At 30.7% G+C, this 18,642-nt stretch overlaps 1 protein-coding gene across 2 annotated transcripts; it reads left to right on the top strand.

Moving 5' to 3' along the window:
* The first annotated feature begins 1,878 nt into the window (after window positions 1-1,878).
* Window positions 1,879-9,301, top strand: LOC100819130 (probable sulfate transporter 3.3). Of its 2 annotated transcripts, XM_003556025.5 has the most exons (13): window positions 1,879-2,460; window positions 2,625-2,673; window positions 2,772-2,979; window positions 3,247-3,418; window positions 3,555-3,620; window positions 6,155-6,268; window positions 6,409-6,525; window positions 6,921-7,047; window positions 7,140-7,426; window positions 7,891-8,081; window positions 8,174-8,253; window positions 8,658-8,734; window positions 8,834-9,301. In XM_003556025.5, exons 1-13 carry the CDS (start codon window positions 2,161-2,163, stop codon window positions 9,020-9,022), a joined length of 1,977 nt encoding a protein of 658 aa, XP_003556073.1. In that variant the 5' UTR covers window positions 1,879-2,160; the 3' UTR covers window positions 9,023-9,301. The 2 variants fall into 2 exon arrangements, with proteins under 2 accessions (XP_003556073.1, XP_040869054.1); XM_041013120.1 differs by lacking the exon at window positions 3,555-3,620.
* Window positions 9,302-18,642: the final 9,341 nt, after the last annotated feature.

Raw genomic sequence — 18,642 nt, 5'->3', positions numbered from 1 at the left:
AAAATACTCTTAGTATATTTCGTGTGGAAAATCTTACACGCGCAATACAAATACTCGTGTGCATAAACAATGATTTAGATGTTTTTGGTCATTAGAATATTATAATAACTTAATAAAGTTAAAGGATATTTGACTGTTGATAAATACATATATTAATAGGCAACTTATCAAATGAGAGAACTTTCTACTATGAGAAACGAGAAATAAATATAGATATTTTTTTTTGAGAAAAATATAGATAATATTTAAATGGCTAATATTAAAAAGAAAAATATACATAACTTTCTTAATCACTAAATAACTTTTAATTTTGATAATTCATATACGATTGTATGATGATCCAAATTTATAGTTGTGACATTCCTAGATAAGAATTATTCTCACTTGATAGGCCACTATACTGACTATAACTAGATATTTCAAAAATATGTTTAGATGTTGCTTTATCTATTTTTTTTTACTGCGTATGTGGCTTTACCTAAATAAAACATATTTATATGATTGAAGAAAATTCATTGAGTGACAGAGTCAAGTGTTGCAGAATTATTCTAATTTAATAATTGGTTTTGAGTTTGAATCACGAATATATAATTTATTAAATATTTTGAAAAGAGATTTGTTACTTATAAAAATTATATCCAATTTGGAAAAAAAATTGTATTCCTAAAAGATACATTTGATCTATAAATTTTTTTCCAAAGATATGGAATTCGTTTTTTTAGTGAATATATGAAATTGGTCTTAATACATACATAAAAAAAGGTGAAATTAGTATTTTAGTACTCTAATTTATTTTAGATTTAATTTGGTCATTTAGCATTTTTTAAATTCAATTTGATTTTTTAATTTTTTAAATTACTTTAATTTAATTTTTTTAGTCTGATGTAAAAATTACACTTTATGGCAGTTGAAATTTCTAAGTGGTTTTTAAACTGCCATAACATATACATTTTAAAAAATTGATTTTAGAAATTAGAGAATTAAATTAAAAAAAAATAGAAGACCAAATTGAATTAATTTTTAAAATTAGAGAATCAAATTGAAAAAAAATAATTAACCAAATTAAATCTAAATAATAAATTAAAGGAAAAAACAAATTTAACCTAAAAAATCAAACAGACAGCTTATTAATTATATGTGGCTTTATCTGAATATATGATTTCTATATGATTGAGGACAACCCCAAAGGCCCAAACTAAGGATATGGAATTGGTCTTAATAATAATACATACATTCGAAAAAAAAATTCAATCAGTCAATCGAAGTAATGAAAAAAATTGAACCAAATTGTGCTAAGATGCTGATAAATACGAAGCAAAAATTCCTTCTTAAATACGGCAATTGTTGAGACCAGAACTCTACCTAAGCAATGATGCCACGTAAACTCAAGAACGAACTACGTCACGTTGGTATGAATTTGTGAGCCAAATCATTTTGCTAATGATGTCCCTGATGTCAGTAATGTTCGAGTGGAGGTTGAATGTTGTAGTAAGTGATGATTTCACTCATCAACTTAAGCATAGAGTCTCACAGAAGTGATATGGAATTTTAACATGACTTCTTTTATGTGATTATGATATTCATAAAAAATATTTATTATTTTTATTAATGATTAATTTATGTTAGAAAATATAATTAATAAAATATTTTTTAGCAAGATTTTTCTTTTTAATTATATTATTTTTATTTATTTATAAGATTTAAACTCAATATCTTATTTAAGAAACTCAATCTCACTTAAACTCATGACTTGTGTTGAATTTTAACATGACTTGAACAAATACTGTGGGACCAGATTTCTCTGGTTGAAAAAAATTGAGTGTCCAAATTTGTGAGGAGAGTGTGTAGAATATATTTAGCAGCAGAACCGTATAGTATGCCCACTTCAGGCACAGCTCCCGCTAATCTATCCCTTCTCGTGTTTTGATTTTCTGAAATTACATCCCAAAATTTGTTGTTATCCTCTTGTACTTTAGCTGACATAGGTGCAATCTTGTTTTATAGCGGTTTTGCGGACGTGTTAATTACAAGGGTAGGTCAGGGAGAGAGAGCCTCACACAAAAGGCATCACTGCTCAAACCACAATAAGAAGCTAAGAAGCCTAATAATAAGTAATAACACCACACACCATTTTCTCTTATAAGTTCTGTTCTCTTCAAAATGGAGACTAATAATGCATGTACTATGCATTCTCATTGCATAGAGATGTCCATGGAAGTGCACCAAGTTGTGCCACCACCTCACAAGAGCACCCTTCAGAAACTCAAGGGTAGGCTCAAGGAAACTTTCTTCCCTGATGATCCTCTGCGCCAATTCAAGGGACAACCTCTTAAGAGAAAACTGATCCTTGGAGCTCAATATGTGTTCCCTATTCTCCAATGGGGTCCTAAGTATAATCTCAAACTCTTCAAATCTGACCTTGTTTCTGGCCTCACTATTGCTAGCTTGGCCATCCCGCAGGTTTTGTCAAGTTCTCACTCTGCCTCTTTTCTTTTTTTGTTACAAAGTACAACACTTATATTCTTCATTGGAGACAATCTGCTCGAACTTGTTCTCGCATAAAAAATGTTCACCCATATTTTTAACTTGGTTTTCTTATTCAACTATTGACTTTTGTCATTCAGGGAATTAGTTATGCTAAGCTTGCAAGTCTTCCTCCAATTGTTGGACTTTGTAAGTGTATTGATTTATCGCCATAGTTAGTTTGGTGCTAATTTATGTTACATCACATGCTTATGGGTTATTGTGATTGGCCTTGTTTCACATTTCAGATTCTAGTTTTGTTCCACCACTTGTCTATGCTGTTCTTGGAAGCTCAAAGGACCTTGCAGTTGGACCTGTTTCTATTGCTTCTCTTGTGATGGGATCCATGTTGCATCAGGAAGTGTCTCCCACAACAGATCCAATTCTGTTTCTTCAGCTAGCTTTCACTTCAACATTATTTGCCGGTCTCTTTCAAGCTTTGCTTGGAATCCTAAGGTAACTAGAATTATTAGTAGGAGATATAAAGTTTGTTGGGTGTTTAAGAAAGAAAAAAATGATAAAAAAATCATGGGTTCGATTCTTCATGTTAACAAAAAATTGACGATTAATATTTTTTGTTAAAAAAATTTAAAATTATTAGTCCCTTCCATATCACGTAATTTTTAATTATTGTAATTATTTTTTCAATCTGAAAAACTACAAGAATGAAGAATCATTCTAATATACTACTATAAGACAAGGTATTGGTTTTAATGGTTTCAGGCTAGGCTTCATAATTGATTTTCTATCTAAGGCCATTCTTATTGGGTTCATGGCTGGAGCTGCTATTATTGTCTCACTGCAACAGCTCAAGAGCCTGCTTGGAATCACACATTTCACTAATCAGATGGGTCTGATTCCTGTTATGACTTCTGTTTTTCACAATATACATGAGGTAACTCCTTTAACTTTTAAGCAGAAACACGCGAGCACACAGAATTTGACTGCTGGCACAGTTCTTTAATTTGTCTCTAGACTAAAATGGACTCTACTTCTATATTCTTTCTTACAAAAATGTGGTTTTTATACAGTGGTCATGGCAAACAATATTGATGGGGATTTGCTTCTTGGTACTACTACTATTAGCAAGACACGTTGTACGTAGTTTCCTACAATAATTTTTTCTTTTTTTTTTCTCTCTCATTTTTTTGTCTTATTAGATTTCTCACCCACACTAACAACCATAAGTCATCCTTAACAATTCTTAACTTTCAAGAAAAAAGACAAAACCATTAACATAGTATTCTATATTATATATTTTATATTCATAGGTACCAATTTTCACACACATGGATTAGGGCTAAGGACCACTGACACACAGTGGATTCATAGCCATGGTGTGGTGAACTTTAAGTTCATTCCCTTCCTACCTTTACTGTACACAGTACATTCTTTTCTTTTGTAGAAATTAATTACTTTATAATAACTTTTTTAACTACTTTTTATTTTATAAAAATATTTAATATGTTTTTTACATAAAAATATAAAAGAAATGCATTTAATAGTATTAAAATCTAAAAATATTTAATATTTAATGTGTCTTCACTTGACAAGTAGAAATACTATAAAAAAATTTGACTTTCTTGACCAAAATTTACAATTACCTGAAAGAGATTAATTACTCCACAATAATTTTTATTAATTATTTAATTTTCATATTTTATAAAATTATAAAATTAATAAGAAATTTTAATATTTTAATAATTTATTTTTTATATATGTTTGTGCACATGTGTGCGCGTGCATAAATCAATCTTTATGACATAAATTAAGAAATTTATACTTTAAAGAAAATATATAATTATAAATAACCTGTAATTGAAAAATTAATAATTAAGATTTTAACAACTTCATAATATGTCTATGTGGAGTATGGACATGTGCATGCACCAAAAAATCAATAGTCATAACAAAAATGAGAAAGTTACACTTTGAAAGATAAAACTAATCATAGCTTATAATTACAAAATTAATTATTTGGATTTTTACAACTTAATAATTTATTTATTTATCTTATTAATAACTTAATAATTAATTTTATATATGTATATGTGTTCATGTTTTTTCATCTAAGATATATGTGTATTCTCATTTTAGAAAAGCTAAATCTTTAATAAATCTCTACTATACATTTCTATTCTGGCATTTTATAAAGATACTGTTCATATATCATAAGTCTATACATGTATTCTGTGCATATCTAATGAATATTCAATTATTGCCCCCAATTTTGTTAAACAAAATGCAATTTAGTATTATAATTAGACTTGTGTTGTTTACAAAATAATTCATATAACAATATTTTTTTTCTCTTTTTTTAACACATCATTTATTACATTTCAACCTTTCCTCTCTTTCTCTTTCTCTTTGTTAGTGGTATAGTTTGCTATATAAATTGTTATAAAAATAATAATTTTTAATTAAAAATAAAGTGAATAGATGTTCTACCAACAATATTTCTTTATTAGCGAGCTTAAAGAATAAACTCATAACAAAAATAATGATGACAAACAATAATATTTTTCAATTTTAGCATGAGAAAATCAAGTTATAAAATAATATAAAAAATCAACTTTCTTTTCACAATTTTTAGTATTTTACAAAAGTAATCCTAACAAAAAGGGTTATTGTATTCAAGTTGATACATACATCAACCATTCAATTAGTCAATAACTCAATATCCGGAACCAGTCCCTGTATAATACATTTGTACACTTTAATATAAAAAAAAGATCTTACGTATTAATTCTTTAATACTTTTTATAATTAGCTAAACTTTCACGTGAATTTTGTAAGAGAAAAATTATAATCTTCTTAGGTAGATTCTGCTAAAATTCATTCAAGCAAAACAAAATTATTATAGAATTAAATTAAATGGTGTATATTGAGTTATTAACTAACTTTCAGTAATATTATATAATTAGTAGGCTAAAATATGATTCAGCTCTTTTTGATAAATAAATAAAATTGGTGTTTATTTTTTAATAAATTTTTTGTTTGCATTAATTTTTTAATAAAATAATAATTTTATTTTTGATCGTTCACACTTTTTTATCTATGATAAATTAAAGAATTTTGTATTGATTTCTTGATGTTTTATTTATTTATTATTAGTCCCTTTGAATGATTTTTTTTATGAAGGAAAAAAAAAGAGACTAATAATAAATGAAAAAAATTATTAAAAAAGAAATATAAAATTTATTAATTTATTAGGGAATAAAAAAAGTGTCAAATATGAAAAATAAAATTATTATTTTATTAAGGACACAATCTAAAGAAAAAAATATTTAGAAACAAATATAAAATTTGAGTATTTATTAGGAATAAAAATATATTTTAGACTAATTAGTATTGTTCAAAGTTTTTTAATTAAAAATCAAAGCTTATTCTTTTAATGTCCGTGTAAAGGCAAGTTTGAATTTGAATAATATCTTTTGGAAAGTACCCATTAATGACTATGTAGTTAAAAATGGGGTCTATAAAATTCAAGATCTTCTCATTCACAAAACTGTTTAAAATGTTAGATTAGTTCAAACAAAAATATTAAAATGACATAAACATGTTTATTATAACTTCTCTCAAAACGAAGGCAGGGGAGGATTGACTAACTCATGGAAATAAATGCATGCAGAGCATAAGGAAACCAAAACTATTCTGGGTCTCAGCTGGAGCTCCTCTTATGTGTGTCATCATCTCTACCCTCTTGGTTTTTGCAATTAAGGCTCAAAATCATGGCATCAGTGTGGTAAGTTACGGTTCCCACCCAACTCTTACTATTTGCGTATGAAATCCACATTAGTCTAGCACTGACAATTTTTTAGCCACAAATCATTATCAGCTTAATTACTAAACAAAGGTGTTTCTGTTTGATGATGTTGTTGCTAGATTGGGAAATTGCAAGAAGGAATAAATCCTCCATCATGGAATATGTTGCTCTTTCATGGAAGTCACCTGGACCTAGTCATGAAAACAGGGCTTATCACTGGGATTTTGTCCCTCACTGTAAGCTTAACATTTTTCTTTTCCATCTTTCTTTTTTATTTTCTTTCAAATTTTTTTATTTCAGTCCTGAAGTAAACATACAAGCATCTAAAATAAAATTTTAATAAAAAAAACAGCAGTAACATATTTTTTAATGAAGCACTCTATGTACTGAGATGGTCTAGTTCAATGGGTTAAACATAGTGCTTGAGTTTTTTTTTTAATGATGAGTCTCATTCATATTTAGTGGGGCGCACCTAAATTTCTCCTTATAATAGATCATGTGTATGAAAGAAAGAATGTGTTACAAAGTTTATTATTAACATTCCTTGTGTTAGTATATATGATATTTACACATACATAATTGGTTTCATTAGTGACAATGGATAAGTGTTTCTTTATGTGTTTTTTAACAGGAAGGTATTGCAGTAGGAAGGACATTTGCAGCTCTCAAAAACTACAAAGTGGATGGAAATAAGGAAATGATGGCAATTGGGTTTATGAATGTTGTTGGCTCCTTCACTTCCTGCTATGTTACAACAGGTTTTTCTTTGTGACCTAAAAACCTTTTCAAAAGGCTTTCCTGATGGCTAATGAAACAAAAGACTTCCACATATTTAAACTGTGAAATTCAGGTGCTTTCTCTCGGTCAGCAGTTAACAACAATGCAGGCGCAAAAACAGCTGTGTCAAATGTAGTGATGTCTGTGACAGTCATGGTGACACTCCTTTTTCTCATGCCATTGTTTCAATACACGCCTAATGTCGTGCTGGGCGCAATCATAGTCACAGCAGTAATTGGCCTCATCGATCTCCCCGCTGCTTGTAACATTTGGAAGATCGACAAATTCGATTTTGTTGTGATGATGACTGCTTTCTTAGGTGTTCTTTTCATCTCTGTCCAAGGAGGCCTTGCTCTTGCTGTAAGTTTATTTATTTCTTCAATTTTTTGCTAATGACTCACATTGTGAATACATTATCATGGATTTTCCTTTATGTACAATACCTACAAGACTATGAATGTATTTTAGTTTTTCTAGATAAATTAAAGGTTTTAATTCCCTTGATTCTTGTAGCTACTCAAGCATTTTTGTAGTCCTTGCTCAACAAGACCAGGTGCTTTTGTATAAATCATATTCCTGCATTTTAAACAAGGGACTGAGTACCAAGAGATTTAGCTCAGTTGGTATTTGGTTAAGCAGGTGCATGAGTTGTTACAAATTTTCTGGTACTATTTTCGATTCCTACAGATAAATAAAAAAAACAAGGGACCGAGTGACTAGACTGCAGAGAAAATATAGTGTGGATGCTTTTAGCACCCTTTTATGCAAGTAGAACAAAATATAGCTATTTTTTATTTACAAGGGATGGCAATGCTATTGATCAGGTTGGATTATCAACTTTGAAGATACTCTTGCAAATTACGAGACCGAAAACAGTGATGTTGGGGAAGATACCAGGAACAGACATATATAGAAATCTTGATCAATACAAGGAAGCTGTGAGAATACCTGGATTTCTTATTTTAAGCATTGAGGCTCCCATCAATTTTGCCAACATCACATATCTCAACGAGAGGTTAGTTTCACCTTTGTAAATTTCATGATGTAAATTTCATTTTGGTGCATAGATGTTACTCCTGTTACTCAACTATTGACATGTTATGTTAGAACGTTAAGATGGATTGAAGAAGAAGAAGACAACATAAAGGAACAATTAAGCCTTCGATTCTTAGTATTGGAAATGTCAGGTAACTTCATTAGATAGAACAAAGGTGAATCATATAGTTTACACATTATAACATTCAGTTCATAATTTTGGGGATCATTTGTGTAATGATAAAACATTTCTTTTCCTGATTTCTTTGTTACTTATTGGATTATTGAACCAATAAAATGAAGTGGTAAAAAAATAAGTCCTACTATAATCTATGGATGTTCCCACTTCCCATTTTCAAAATACACCTCCATCTAAGTAGGTTGAGGAGTAAATAGTCACTTGTAAGACTGCATTTTCATAGAATCAAGCAATTGAGCTAATAATAATTCACTAGCTATTCAAGCATATCACTAAACATATTTCATCTACCTACTTATCCTGCAAATAGTACTCATTTAATCATGAAAAAAAAGAGTATCACTTTGAAATTTTCAGCTGTGAGTGCTGTTGACACAAGTGGAATCTCACTTTTCAAGGAGTTGAAAGCAACACTGGAAAAGAAAGGTGTTGAGGCAAGAAAGCTAAACTCTGACATACTTTTACTTTACACATCTTGGTATGTGTGTTTCAAGTCGCAACTGTGACTAATTCATGTGTGTTGTTTGTGACAGCTTGTGTTGGTCAATCCTCTTGCTGAGGTCATAGAAAAGCTTAAAAAAGCAGATGAAGCTAATGATTTCATAAGAGCAGATAACCTTTTCTTGACAGTTGGAGAGGCTGTAGCTTCACTTTCTTCAGCAATGAAAGGCCAATCATCAACCATTACAGAAGGGGCACACACAATTGTGTCACATAATTGATAAAATAAGACTGCAAAATATATAAGCAAAAGTTAAAAGAAAAAGAAAAAAAAATAGAAGCAGCAACAACTACAAGACTAGCATAGAATTTGCCTAATGGCAATACCAATCATTGTAAAATCCTACAGTTTAAACAATTGAAGTGAAATGTGTACCCTTGTCATTTGTGCTTGTGCTTACTAGATTTGCCTCACAAGCATCGTAGTCGTAACTTGTATGGGAACTACTTGTTGCTTGTTAATTCAATCGTTGAAGTTGATTTCCAAGCACTTTTCAGCACATCCAGTTCAACAAACTACTTGCAAAGATTATAAGATTGTATATATTTATTTGTCTCAATTTCATTAAAAATGTAAATTAGATAATATCAATTTTCATTTGAAATTCGCTTGAAACACACAAGTAAAATAATATTAAATCATTTGAAACTTGTCCTAAACATGTAGCAAAAGAATATAAATTTTTTGTAATTGTATCTGAAATATGTAAATAAAAATAATATTAATTTTGTTTGCAATTTGTATGATATGAATTAATATAATAAACAATGTGTTACTTATATATTTATGTGAATCTGTGGGAAATCTCTGAAAAAAATTAATTTTGAGATGAAATTTGTGACAAATGGAAATATTTGTAGTACGAATTCTTCAAACAATAAATAATTTATATAACATATGTCCAAAATTCTCTTTGAAAAATAACAATATTTTAGTAAAGCGATTCATTAACCATATCATGAGGTCTTTCATGAGCGTGACTATGACATTATACATCCAAGGCTTCATTTTTGTCTTTACGTCCTCTTCTTCATGAATCAACTTATGAATTTAAATTTTTCTAGCAGGAATATCATTGCAAAAAGCTTTGAAAGTTCAATTGACGGAGAACTCACCTAGTAATTATAATCAATCTTAACAACAAAGTAGATCAAACAAAGCTTGGATGAATCACAAAACTTGCTTCAAATTTTGCAATTTGCAAAAATCAAGAAATGGATAACATAGAGTAATGAAAAAAAGTACATTCAATTTACATTTATAAATAAAAAGGAAATAATAATTTAATCTCCCTTAAAATTCTCTCTCCCTTAGATTCTCATTCCCACCTCCACCCTTCAATTTAAAATATAAAAAAAGGAAGAAAGGATAATGTGCGGTAAAAAACTTGGTCAAAGAATGACTTCATGTTCACTCAAATAAAATTGTAAAGTGTTAAGGACATTTGTGTGGTGCAACCTCGAAGAAAACATGCACGACATGCAATCACTCAAGAAAATGTTGCAGGAAATCCCCTTCTCTCTACCTCTCAAAGTAATTTTGGCGCTCATTCTCTTACCCTTTCTCCTCTCCTTTTACTATGTTCTAATGCCATCATTTTCCCACCTAGCTTCCACCCCTTGCCTTATCCACCACTTAGCTGAATATTAAAAATCTAACAAGGGGAACAATTTGAAAATTGTGATTGTCAATGATCTCTATTATGGTGTAACTAATTGGGTGGTGAAACAATGCTTCCGTCTGGTGATTTAGAAGAAGATAAGAATTAGGATTATGCAATAAAAAAAAAGGTGAGTTCCAAACCTCAATCATGTTTTTATGATTGTATCCATAATTTTTATGAACAATTTTAATTTTTTGTCACCTCGGTATGCTTGCATAGTTTAATTTATATAAGTTATTGGTATCAACAAGTTCAACATTTTCATATAATATCACATCATTGGAAGAGAATTTATGATTATAATTTTATTAAAATTAAAATATATTTTTCATCTATTAAAATTTTAAAGTTGATTTTTAGTCCTCTAAATTTATTTTTTTGTCTATTTTTGTGATCAGAAAATTAAAATGTGATTTTTTAGTCCCTAAGGAGGGTCGATTTTAACTGAATGTACTTGGTGATGATTGAGGAACACGTGTCAAAATCTCATCTATCAGATACCTTTTTTTCCCTGACGCCTCTCTCTTCCCTTCCAATCCACCTCCTCCGCCAACTCCCTCCATGCCCATCTCTCCGCCGGCCGACCCCACCGCCGCAACCCCTCTTCTCCCTCCACAAGGAGCCCCTCAAATCCATCACCAAAAAACTGTCTCCGAATTCGCCGCTGCCACCCTCCCCGACGCCGCCGCCGCCTGACCAGACCTCCCCTTCCTCTTCCTAGCAAAAAGCAACACTATATCCCCCCCAAAAAAATCCCTTGGTTATTAAAAGCATAGTTAGCAGGTTTGTCTTCACATGAATTATCTCCTCTGAAAATATGAAGCACTCTAAAATGAATAGGGTGAGTTCTAAGCATGCCACTTATTCTTCAATTTCCAGGGGACCATTCTAGACAATAGAAAGCCTCGGAAACCATAATGAAGTTTGTCTTTTACAAAATAATACATATTTGAAATTCTTTTAACATTTTATCAATGTGAAGATAATGTGTCTAGATTATATAAAGTATTGTGTAATTTTTTTTTCGATAACTCTAATTTCGTGTATTTATATAAGGAATTCTCACAGTGGAAAATTATATAAAGTAGTTTCGTGTACTTATATGTAAAAGTTATTTGAATATATGAAAATAAAATATGGTCTTTTATAATTTTTTTAAAACTTATTTTAATAAATTTCATGATAGATTTATTCAGATAAATTAGTTTGAGCAAACTTTATAATTAAGCTTAAAATATAAGTTCTTATTTAATTATATGATTATAAATAAGCATTAATAGGAAAGATGAAGATAATAATAAACATAAAAGGAATATGAATATAGTATTATACTAAAGCAATACAATTTTGCTTAAAGGGTTTAATATACTCTTTAACAAAAAAAATTTAAATACATTATTTTTTATTGATAATTTGTTTTATTAAAAATCACAAAATTTGATGGGTCTCACATTTTATTTAATGATTTTTTTTCTTAATTTTAGAGTTTTTAAAAAAATTAACCAAATAAAAAATGTGATTGAAAGTGTGTTACTAATACTCTTATTGTATTTATAGTTTGACTAAAGGTAGAAGATGTCTGTTAACTCATTAACAAGTGTACCAATTTGTGTCAAGTAGTAAAATACTCGGAACCGAGTGTTAAATCCAGTTTAAAATATGTTGGGGCTTAGCATGACTAACTACCCTTGATGTAATATTAATGTGTTTTTCTATTTAATGATATTCATGTTTTCACCCACATCTACTAAGATACTCAACCTTGATCCCTCATAATGAAGAGTCTAATTTATCTATTCTCTCTCCCAAATCCCTAAATTGCATGAAGTTTGGAGATGCATGCATAGGCAAAACAAGATCACTATATCCCTAGTAATGAGTTGTTTAGATGTCATTTTTCAGTTCTTTAGAGATTAAACACTTCCTAATGCCTAATCCCTAAACAGATGCATGGATGATCGGACCATACAATAACAATAAAGCACATAAAAGAAACAATAAAAATTTACATTGCATTAAATAAATAGTAAGGAAAGATTACATTATAAGGGCATTTGGCTCCTAGGCTCCCAACAATGGGGTCTAGCCTCTCATGGTCATGAGAGGTTTTACACTTTAAGGGTTGATGTGAATAGAAGAAGAAGAGGGATGAATAGAGGAGGAGAAGGGAACAATGGACATAGAAAGAGGGCTTAACGAGTACGGCGGTGATCAAGCGCTTAGCGTGAGATTCGTGCTAAACGCGCCTTTGGGCTTCTTTGTGGGTTTTCTTCCCGTTAAGCTTGAGCTCGTCACTAAGCGAGGAGGCGCACTGGGCCTGTCTTGTGCTCTAAGTGAGTTGTCCCAGTCTTCCACTTTTTCTTCACATTTTTGCTTCAATTTTCCTCCAATGCACTTATAATTTTCTTCTTCTGAATCCTACTAGTAAAAAATTAACATGATATTAAATTTTTCATTATTTCAGTAAAAAAACAATAGTAAAGTAAATAAATTCTGATCATTCTTAGTCAAAATTAACTATCAATTAAACTCAAATTTCATAGTTATCAAACTCCCCCAAATTAAAATATTTGCTTGTCCTCAAGCAAAAGAAAAATTCTGACAAGTTTTCAAAGTACCAACACATGAGATAACTGCGAATCATTTCAAACCTTTCAATGACTGACCATTGAGCTTACATTTGTCATGATCTTGTGATAAAAGCATGAAGGAATACACATAAAGATGGAATAGGTTAGCAAGTTCGAACTTCATCAAGGCAGATTTATCATACTTCATTCCTCACAAGGCTATGTTTCCCTTAGCGCATAAGTATCTCGACTATGAGTGTTTTTAATTTAAATACTGAGAGTAATGTTCCCAACTTCGCACCTCATCTCAGTTAAGGTAATCATATATACATACTGTGGATCACTAAGGACTTTTACGCTTGTAACGTGGCTGGGATAACAAGAAACTCATGGTTTTTTTTTGGATTCAAAGTTAGGTTCTAAGAGAGCATATACCTCATATTTTCTTGACAACCCACGGCTCATATTTCAGAGCCCAACAACACATAGAATTTCTTTGGCACATATTTTCTATCAGCTCTTTATTTGAAACACACTTTTTTTTACAATAACAATAAAACTGAATTAACAATAGTACTATAGCAATTGATCACATGCTGCCATTTACATTTGGTTTTGTGTGTTGTTATTAATGTCCCTGCAACAAAAATCACCCAAGAATCCTTCCCCAAATTAGGGGAAAATTTTTCGTAACTCATAAGTGCTCTCTTACATCCTAAGACATGGTAGTCAATCAATATTACTTTCATTCGGCTTGGGTTTCAATGACAATTTATTCACTTTAGGCTCAACAAGATGCAATGGATTTATCAATTCATGACAGTGTGGCTATTTGGCTAAGTGGGTGAAAAACAATTAACAACAAGGCCTTGATCATTTCCACCTCATGTATGTACTTAAACAGTCCAAGAATCATGCAAAGCCAGGAAGTTAAAGACAATAGTTCTCTAACAGTTAAAGGTTTGCACAACTCACCAGACAATTATGAATTACTTAGCTTACCATACCATGATTTCTGTTCAGACATGCTAACCTGTTCACTCTTGTGCTTTCGATTCATACTTGATCACTTACAATAACTCCTGCTCACATAAGAATAAGAATTTTCACAATCATCTTATCAGTACATAGTATATCTCATTCATCGATTCATCCAGAATAAGTTGCAACCCATTACTGATTTCCTACATTTCATTATGCAAATTTTTTATTCTCAGACTGAAATTAAACTACTAAAATTAAATTGCATGAAAATAAAATAAAGAAAAGAAATAACACAACTATCCTAAGAAATAGAAGAAAAACACATAATGTAATTAACTAAAAGAGAGATAGAGTAAGAAATCCTGGGTTGTCTCCCAATAAGCACTTCTTTAACGTCATTAGCTTGACAGGTCCAATGTCTTCAAGGTGGCATGAAGGTCACATAGAACACATCTTCCTTGCATTTTTGCCTCTTAGCTAGAGAGTCCATGAAACTCATGTATCCCGAAGACCCCTTCCATATCATTGCAAGAGAAGTGTTAGTGATCAAGGAGATAATGACACTTAAAGATTTATCACATTCTCCATGCCTTTCTTCCTTGTCAATCAGTTGATGAGGAGGGGTATTGACTTGGAGAATACTTTCTTGTTGAATTTCTACTTGTGAGCACTTCTCCCATTGTTGTTGTGTTCTCTCCTCACTTTTTTTATTCTTTTTCTTTTGAATCATACTCTTTTACAAGACTTTCCTCATGAGCTTTAACCTCTACAAAGTTTTCTTCCCTTGTGACTAAAATGGGTAATTCAACCACTTTTTTTGCTAGCTTACCAACTTGAATCTTCATATTTTGAATTGCGTGTTAATTGGCTTTGAAGTTAGCTTCAAATGTTTCCATGAATTGCATCAACATATTCTCAAAATTAGATATTCTTTCTTCTTCATATTGATTGTAAGGTTGTAACTCTTGCTCTCACCAACAATTCTCCATGGAGTAATTCTTGCCAACTTGAATCTTCAGATTTTGAATTGGATTTTGATTGGCTCTATAGCTAGCTTGGGATGTTTCTATGAATTGCATCAACACATTCTCAAGATTAGAAAGTCTTTTTTATTCATATTGATTGTAAGGGTGTAAGTCTTGTTCCCACTAAGAATTTTCCATGGATCAAGTTCTTCTGAGGTTCCACCCTAAAAGCATAAACTCACAAGAAAAAGATACTTCTTTTTTTCTTAAAAAAAATATAAGAGTGAATAAAGAAAAATTGACTAATCATACAAGAGAAATAGAAAAACCATGCATAAATGACTAATCATATAAAAGTGCGTAAGAAATATAAAACATACATAAATGACTAATCATATAAAAGTGCGTAAGAAATATAAAACATACATAAATGACTAATCATACAAGAGAATAGAAAAACAATCAAACAAGATAACTTAACCACTCATCAAACTAGAAAGATAAGAAATATAAAACCATACATAAATTACTAATCATAGAAAACAATCAAACAAGATAACTTAACCATTCATCAAACTTAGAAAGAAGTGGTGTAAATAACAATTTATACTTCGTTTAGGCTATGCCCGAAAGGAGTGGGGGTGTGCATGTAAATGAAGGTGTGACTAGTGGTATTTGTTTTATGCAATTATTTTTTGAAAAAAATGGATTAGGCCCAAAATTAAAGAAAAAACTATATATGTGAAAAAGGCAGTGTTAATAGCAATTTTTATTTTGTTTTTATTTTTTTTTCATTTTTTTTATTTTCTTTTATTTTTTTTATTTTTATTATATAAAAAAACATGGACAAAAAATATTTCAAAAAAATAAAAATAAAGATTCTAAGAGTCTTACCAACAAACAAGGGTTCACTGACGAGTTGAAACGAATCAAGTTAGAAACCAAAAGAAATAGGAAAAGGGAGGAGAGGAACTGTGAAGGAAAGAAAAAGAAAAGAGAAAAAAAAAGATGAGATGAAAGGAATAAGGGGACACCTCGAGGTCCACCCCCCTTCCTGATTGTAGTGTCAAACAACGCGATGCAGTGAGTTTCTTTCGCCTCTTCAAGATTTGTGTCTCTTATTATTTTTTGTGTGTTCTTTATGTATTTTTGTGTAATTCTTTTCTTCTCTGTAATTGTGTGTATATTTCTTTCTTTTATAATGTTGCTTCTCTATATTCTTTTCCTTATTATTATTATTATTTTTTCCATTTTATTTTTGTTCTTCCTTTTCTTTCTTTCATTGTTTTTCCTTACTTTCTTTCTTTTCCTTTTTTCCATTTTCTTTCTTTCCTTTTTTTCTTTTTCTGTTCTTTCCTTCCTTTTTTTCTGTTTTGTTTTTCTTTCCTTTTTTTCCTTCTTTCTTTCCCTTTTTTTGGTTTTCTTTCTTTTTTCTTTTTCCCATTTCTTTTTATTCTTCCTTCCCCTTTTTTTTTGTTTTCTTTCTTTCCTTGTTTTATTTTTTATTTCATATTTTCTTTTTTGTTTTTCTTCTTCTTCTTTTTTCATTATTTTTTTTGTTTTTTTAATTATTTTCTTTTTTTTTCATTTTTTTATTTTTTTGTTTTTATTTTTTTGAATAACTTGTTCGGAGTGAATTAGGGTTTGACAATTATTATTTCTTTTAATTTTGTTCTATTTTTATTAGTTTAAGTTCTGAATTTTTGTTACATTTTTTTCCTTTTTATGGCAGTTGCATTTTAGTCTTTTTTCTTTTTTAGACAGTTTATGCTAACTCAATCTCAAAGGGGTGAAATTGCTAAGTGTGACCCTGATATCAAAAAAGTTTGTCACAGGAACAATGCTAAAATAAGGAGAAGAAAAATGGTCGTTGATGGAGAATAGGAGCACCTGATAAGATTACCTCACCCCTTGTGTAGGAATCACTATAGCCATACAGCTCCCCAATCTGGTAGGTCAAAATTGCGAATTGAGGCATGGGTTGATCAACATGATTTAGAGGATACAGTTCTATGGCCTACCGTCAGAAGATCATGTGGTTCATTTGAGGAAGTTCCTGAGACTCACAAAAACGGTGAAGGGCCCTGCCAATGCTCCTTGTTGGATCGAATGACCTCAGAATAATTAAGAAGGGGGGTTGAATTAATTATTCCTAAACCTTTAAAAAATTACTCTTCTAAGGCTTTTACTTATGTTGTTAAGAGAATAAGGAGTAGAAGAGAAACTTAACAGAAAGTAAAAGCGGAAATTAAATGCACAGCGAAAATTAAAAGAGTAGGGAAGAAGGAAACAAACACACAAGAGTTTTTATACTGGTTCGGCAACAACCCGTGCCTACATCCAGTCCCCAAGCGACCTGCAGTCCTTGAGATTTCTTTCAACCTTGTAAAAATACTTTACAAGCAAAGATCCACAAGGGATGTACCCTCCCTTGTTCTCTTTGAAACCCTAGTGGATGTACCCTCCACTAGAACCGATCCATAAGAGATGTACCCTCTCTTGTTCTCAGTCAAACCCAAGTAGATGTACCCTTTACTTGTACCACAAAGGATGTACCCTCCAATGTGTTAAGACAAAGACCTCAGGCGGTTAAACCTTTGATACTTTGTGAATGGGGATTCAAAAGAATTCTCAGGCGATTAGTCCTTTGAACACTTTTGTATAAGGGAATGGAAAGAATCAAAAGAATTCTCAGGCGATTAGTCCTTTGAACACTTTTGTATAAGGGAATGGAAAGAATCAAAAGAATTCTCAGACTGTGTCGTTTTGAATTCTTTGACAAAGGAGAAGAGAGACACAAAAGAATTCAGGCGGTTAGTCCTTTTGGAAAAGGGAGAAGAAAGACACAAAAAGAATTCAGGCGGTTAGTCCTTGGCGAATTCTTTTTGGCAAAGGGAGATGAGATGAAAAAAATGAATAACACAAGTTTTCAAGGTTCATAAAACCAGAAAACTTTGGAAAGCTTTTGGCACAAAGAAGAAGAAGAAGTTCAAAGAGATTCAAGGCTTGTAAAGGATTGTATAAGATTGATTGGAAAAGTATATTGAAAAGCAAATCAAAGCCTTGCTTTTATAGACTCTTCATGTCTGGCCAAGAGAACCATTTAGAAGAGTTATAACTTTTAGAAACACTTAAAACCAATTTGAAAAAGTCAAAAACCTTTTGAAGAGTTACATCTTTTGATTTATTCAGAAACAATCACTAGTAATCGATTACCAAATCAGTGTAATCGATTACACAAGGCTTTTATGTGAAAGAATGTGACTCTTCATATTTGAATTTGAATTTCAACGTTCAAAGGCACTGGTAATCGATTACCAAAACATTGTAATTGATTACAACTTTTTGAAATTAATTGGAACGTTGTAAGTTCAGTTTGAAAACTTTTTCAAATCCATTTTGCTACTGGTAATCGATTACAACAATCTGGTAATCGATTACCAGAGAGGAAAAACTCTTTGGTAAACATGTTTTGAGAAAAACCATGTGCTACTCAATTTTTTGAGAAAACCTTTTCATACTTGTCTTGATTAAGCCTTCTCTTGATTCTTGAATCTTGAGTCTTGAATCTTGATCTCTTGAATCTTGATTCTTGATTCTTGAATTCAACTTTCCTCTTGAATCTTGAAGTTTTCTTGATTCTCTCTTGAATATCTTG

This window comes from Glycine max, chromosome 20 (genome assembly GCF_000004515.6).
Source record: "Glycine max cultivar Williams 82 chromosome 20, Glycine_max_v4.0, whole genome shotgun sequence".
In the NCBI taxonomy this organism is placed as follows: domain Eukaryota; kingdom Viridiplantae; phylum Streptophyta; class Magnoliopsida; order Fabales; family Fabaceae; genus Glycine; species Glycine max.
Note: the sequence above shows the minus strand (reverse complement) of the source record. Positions and strands in the feature narration are given on the sequence as shown.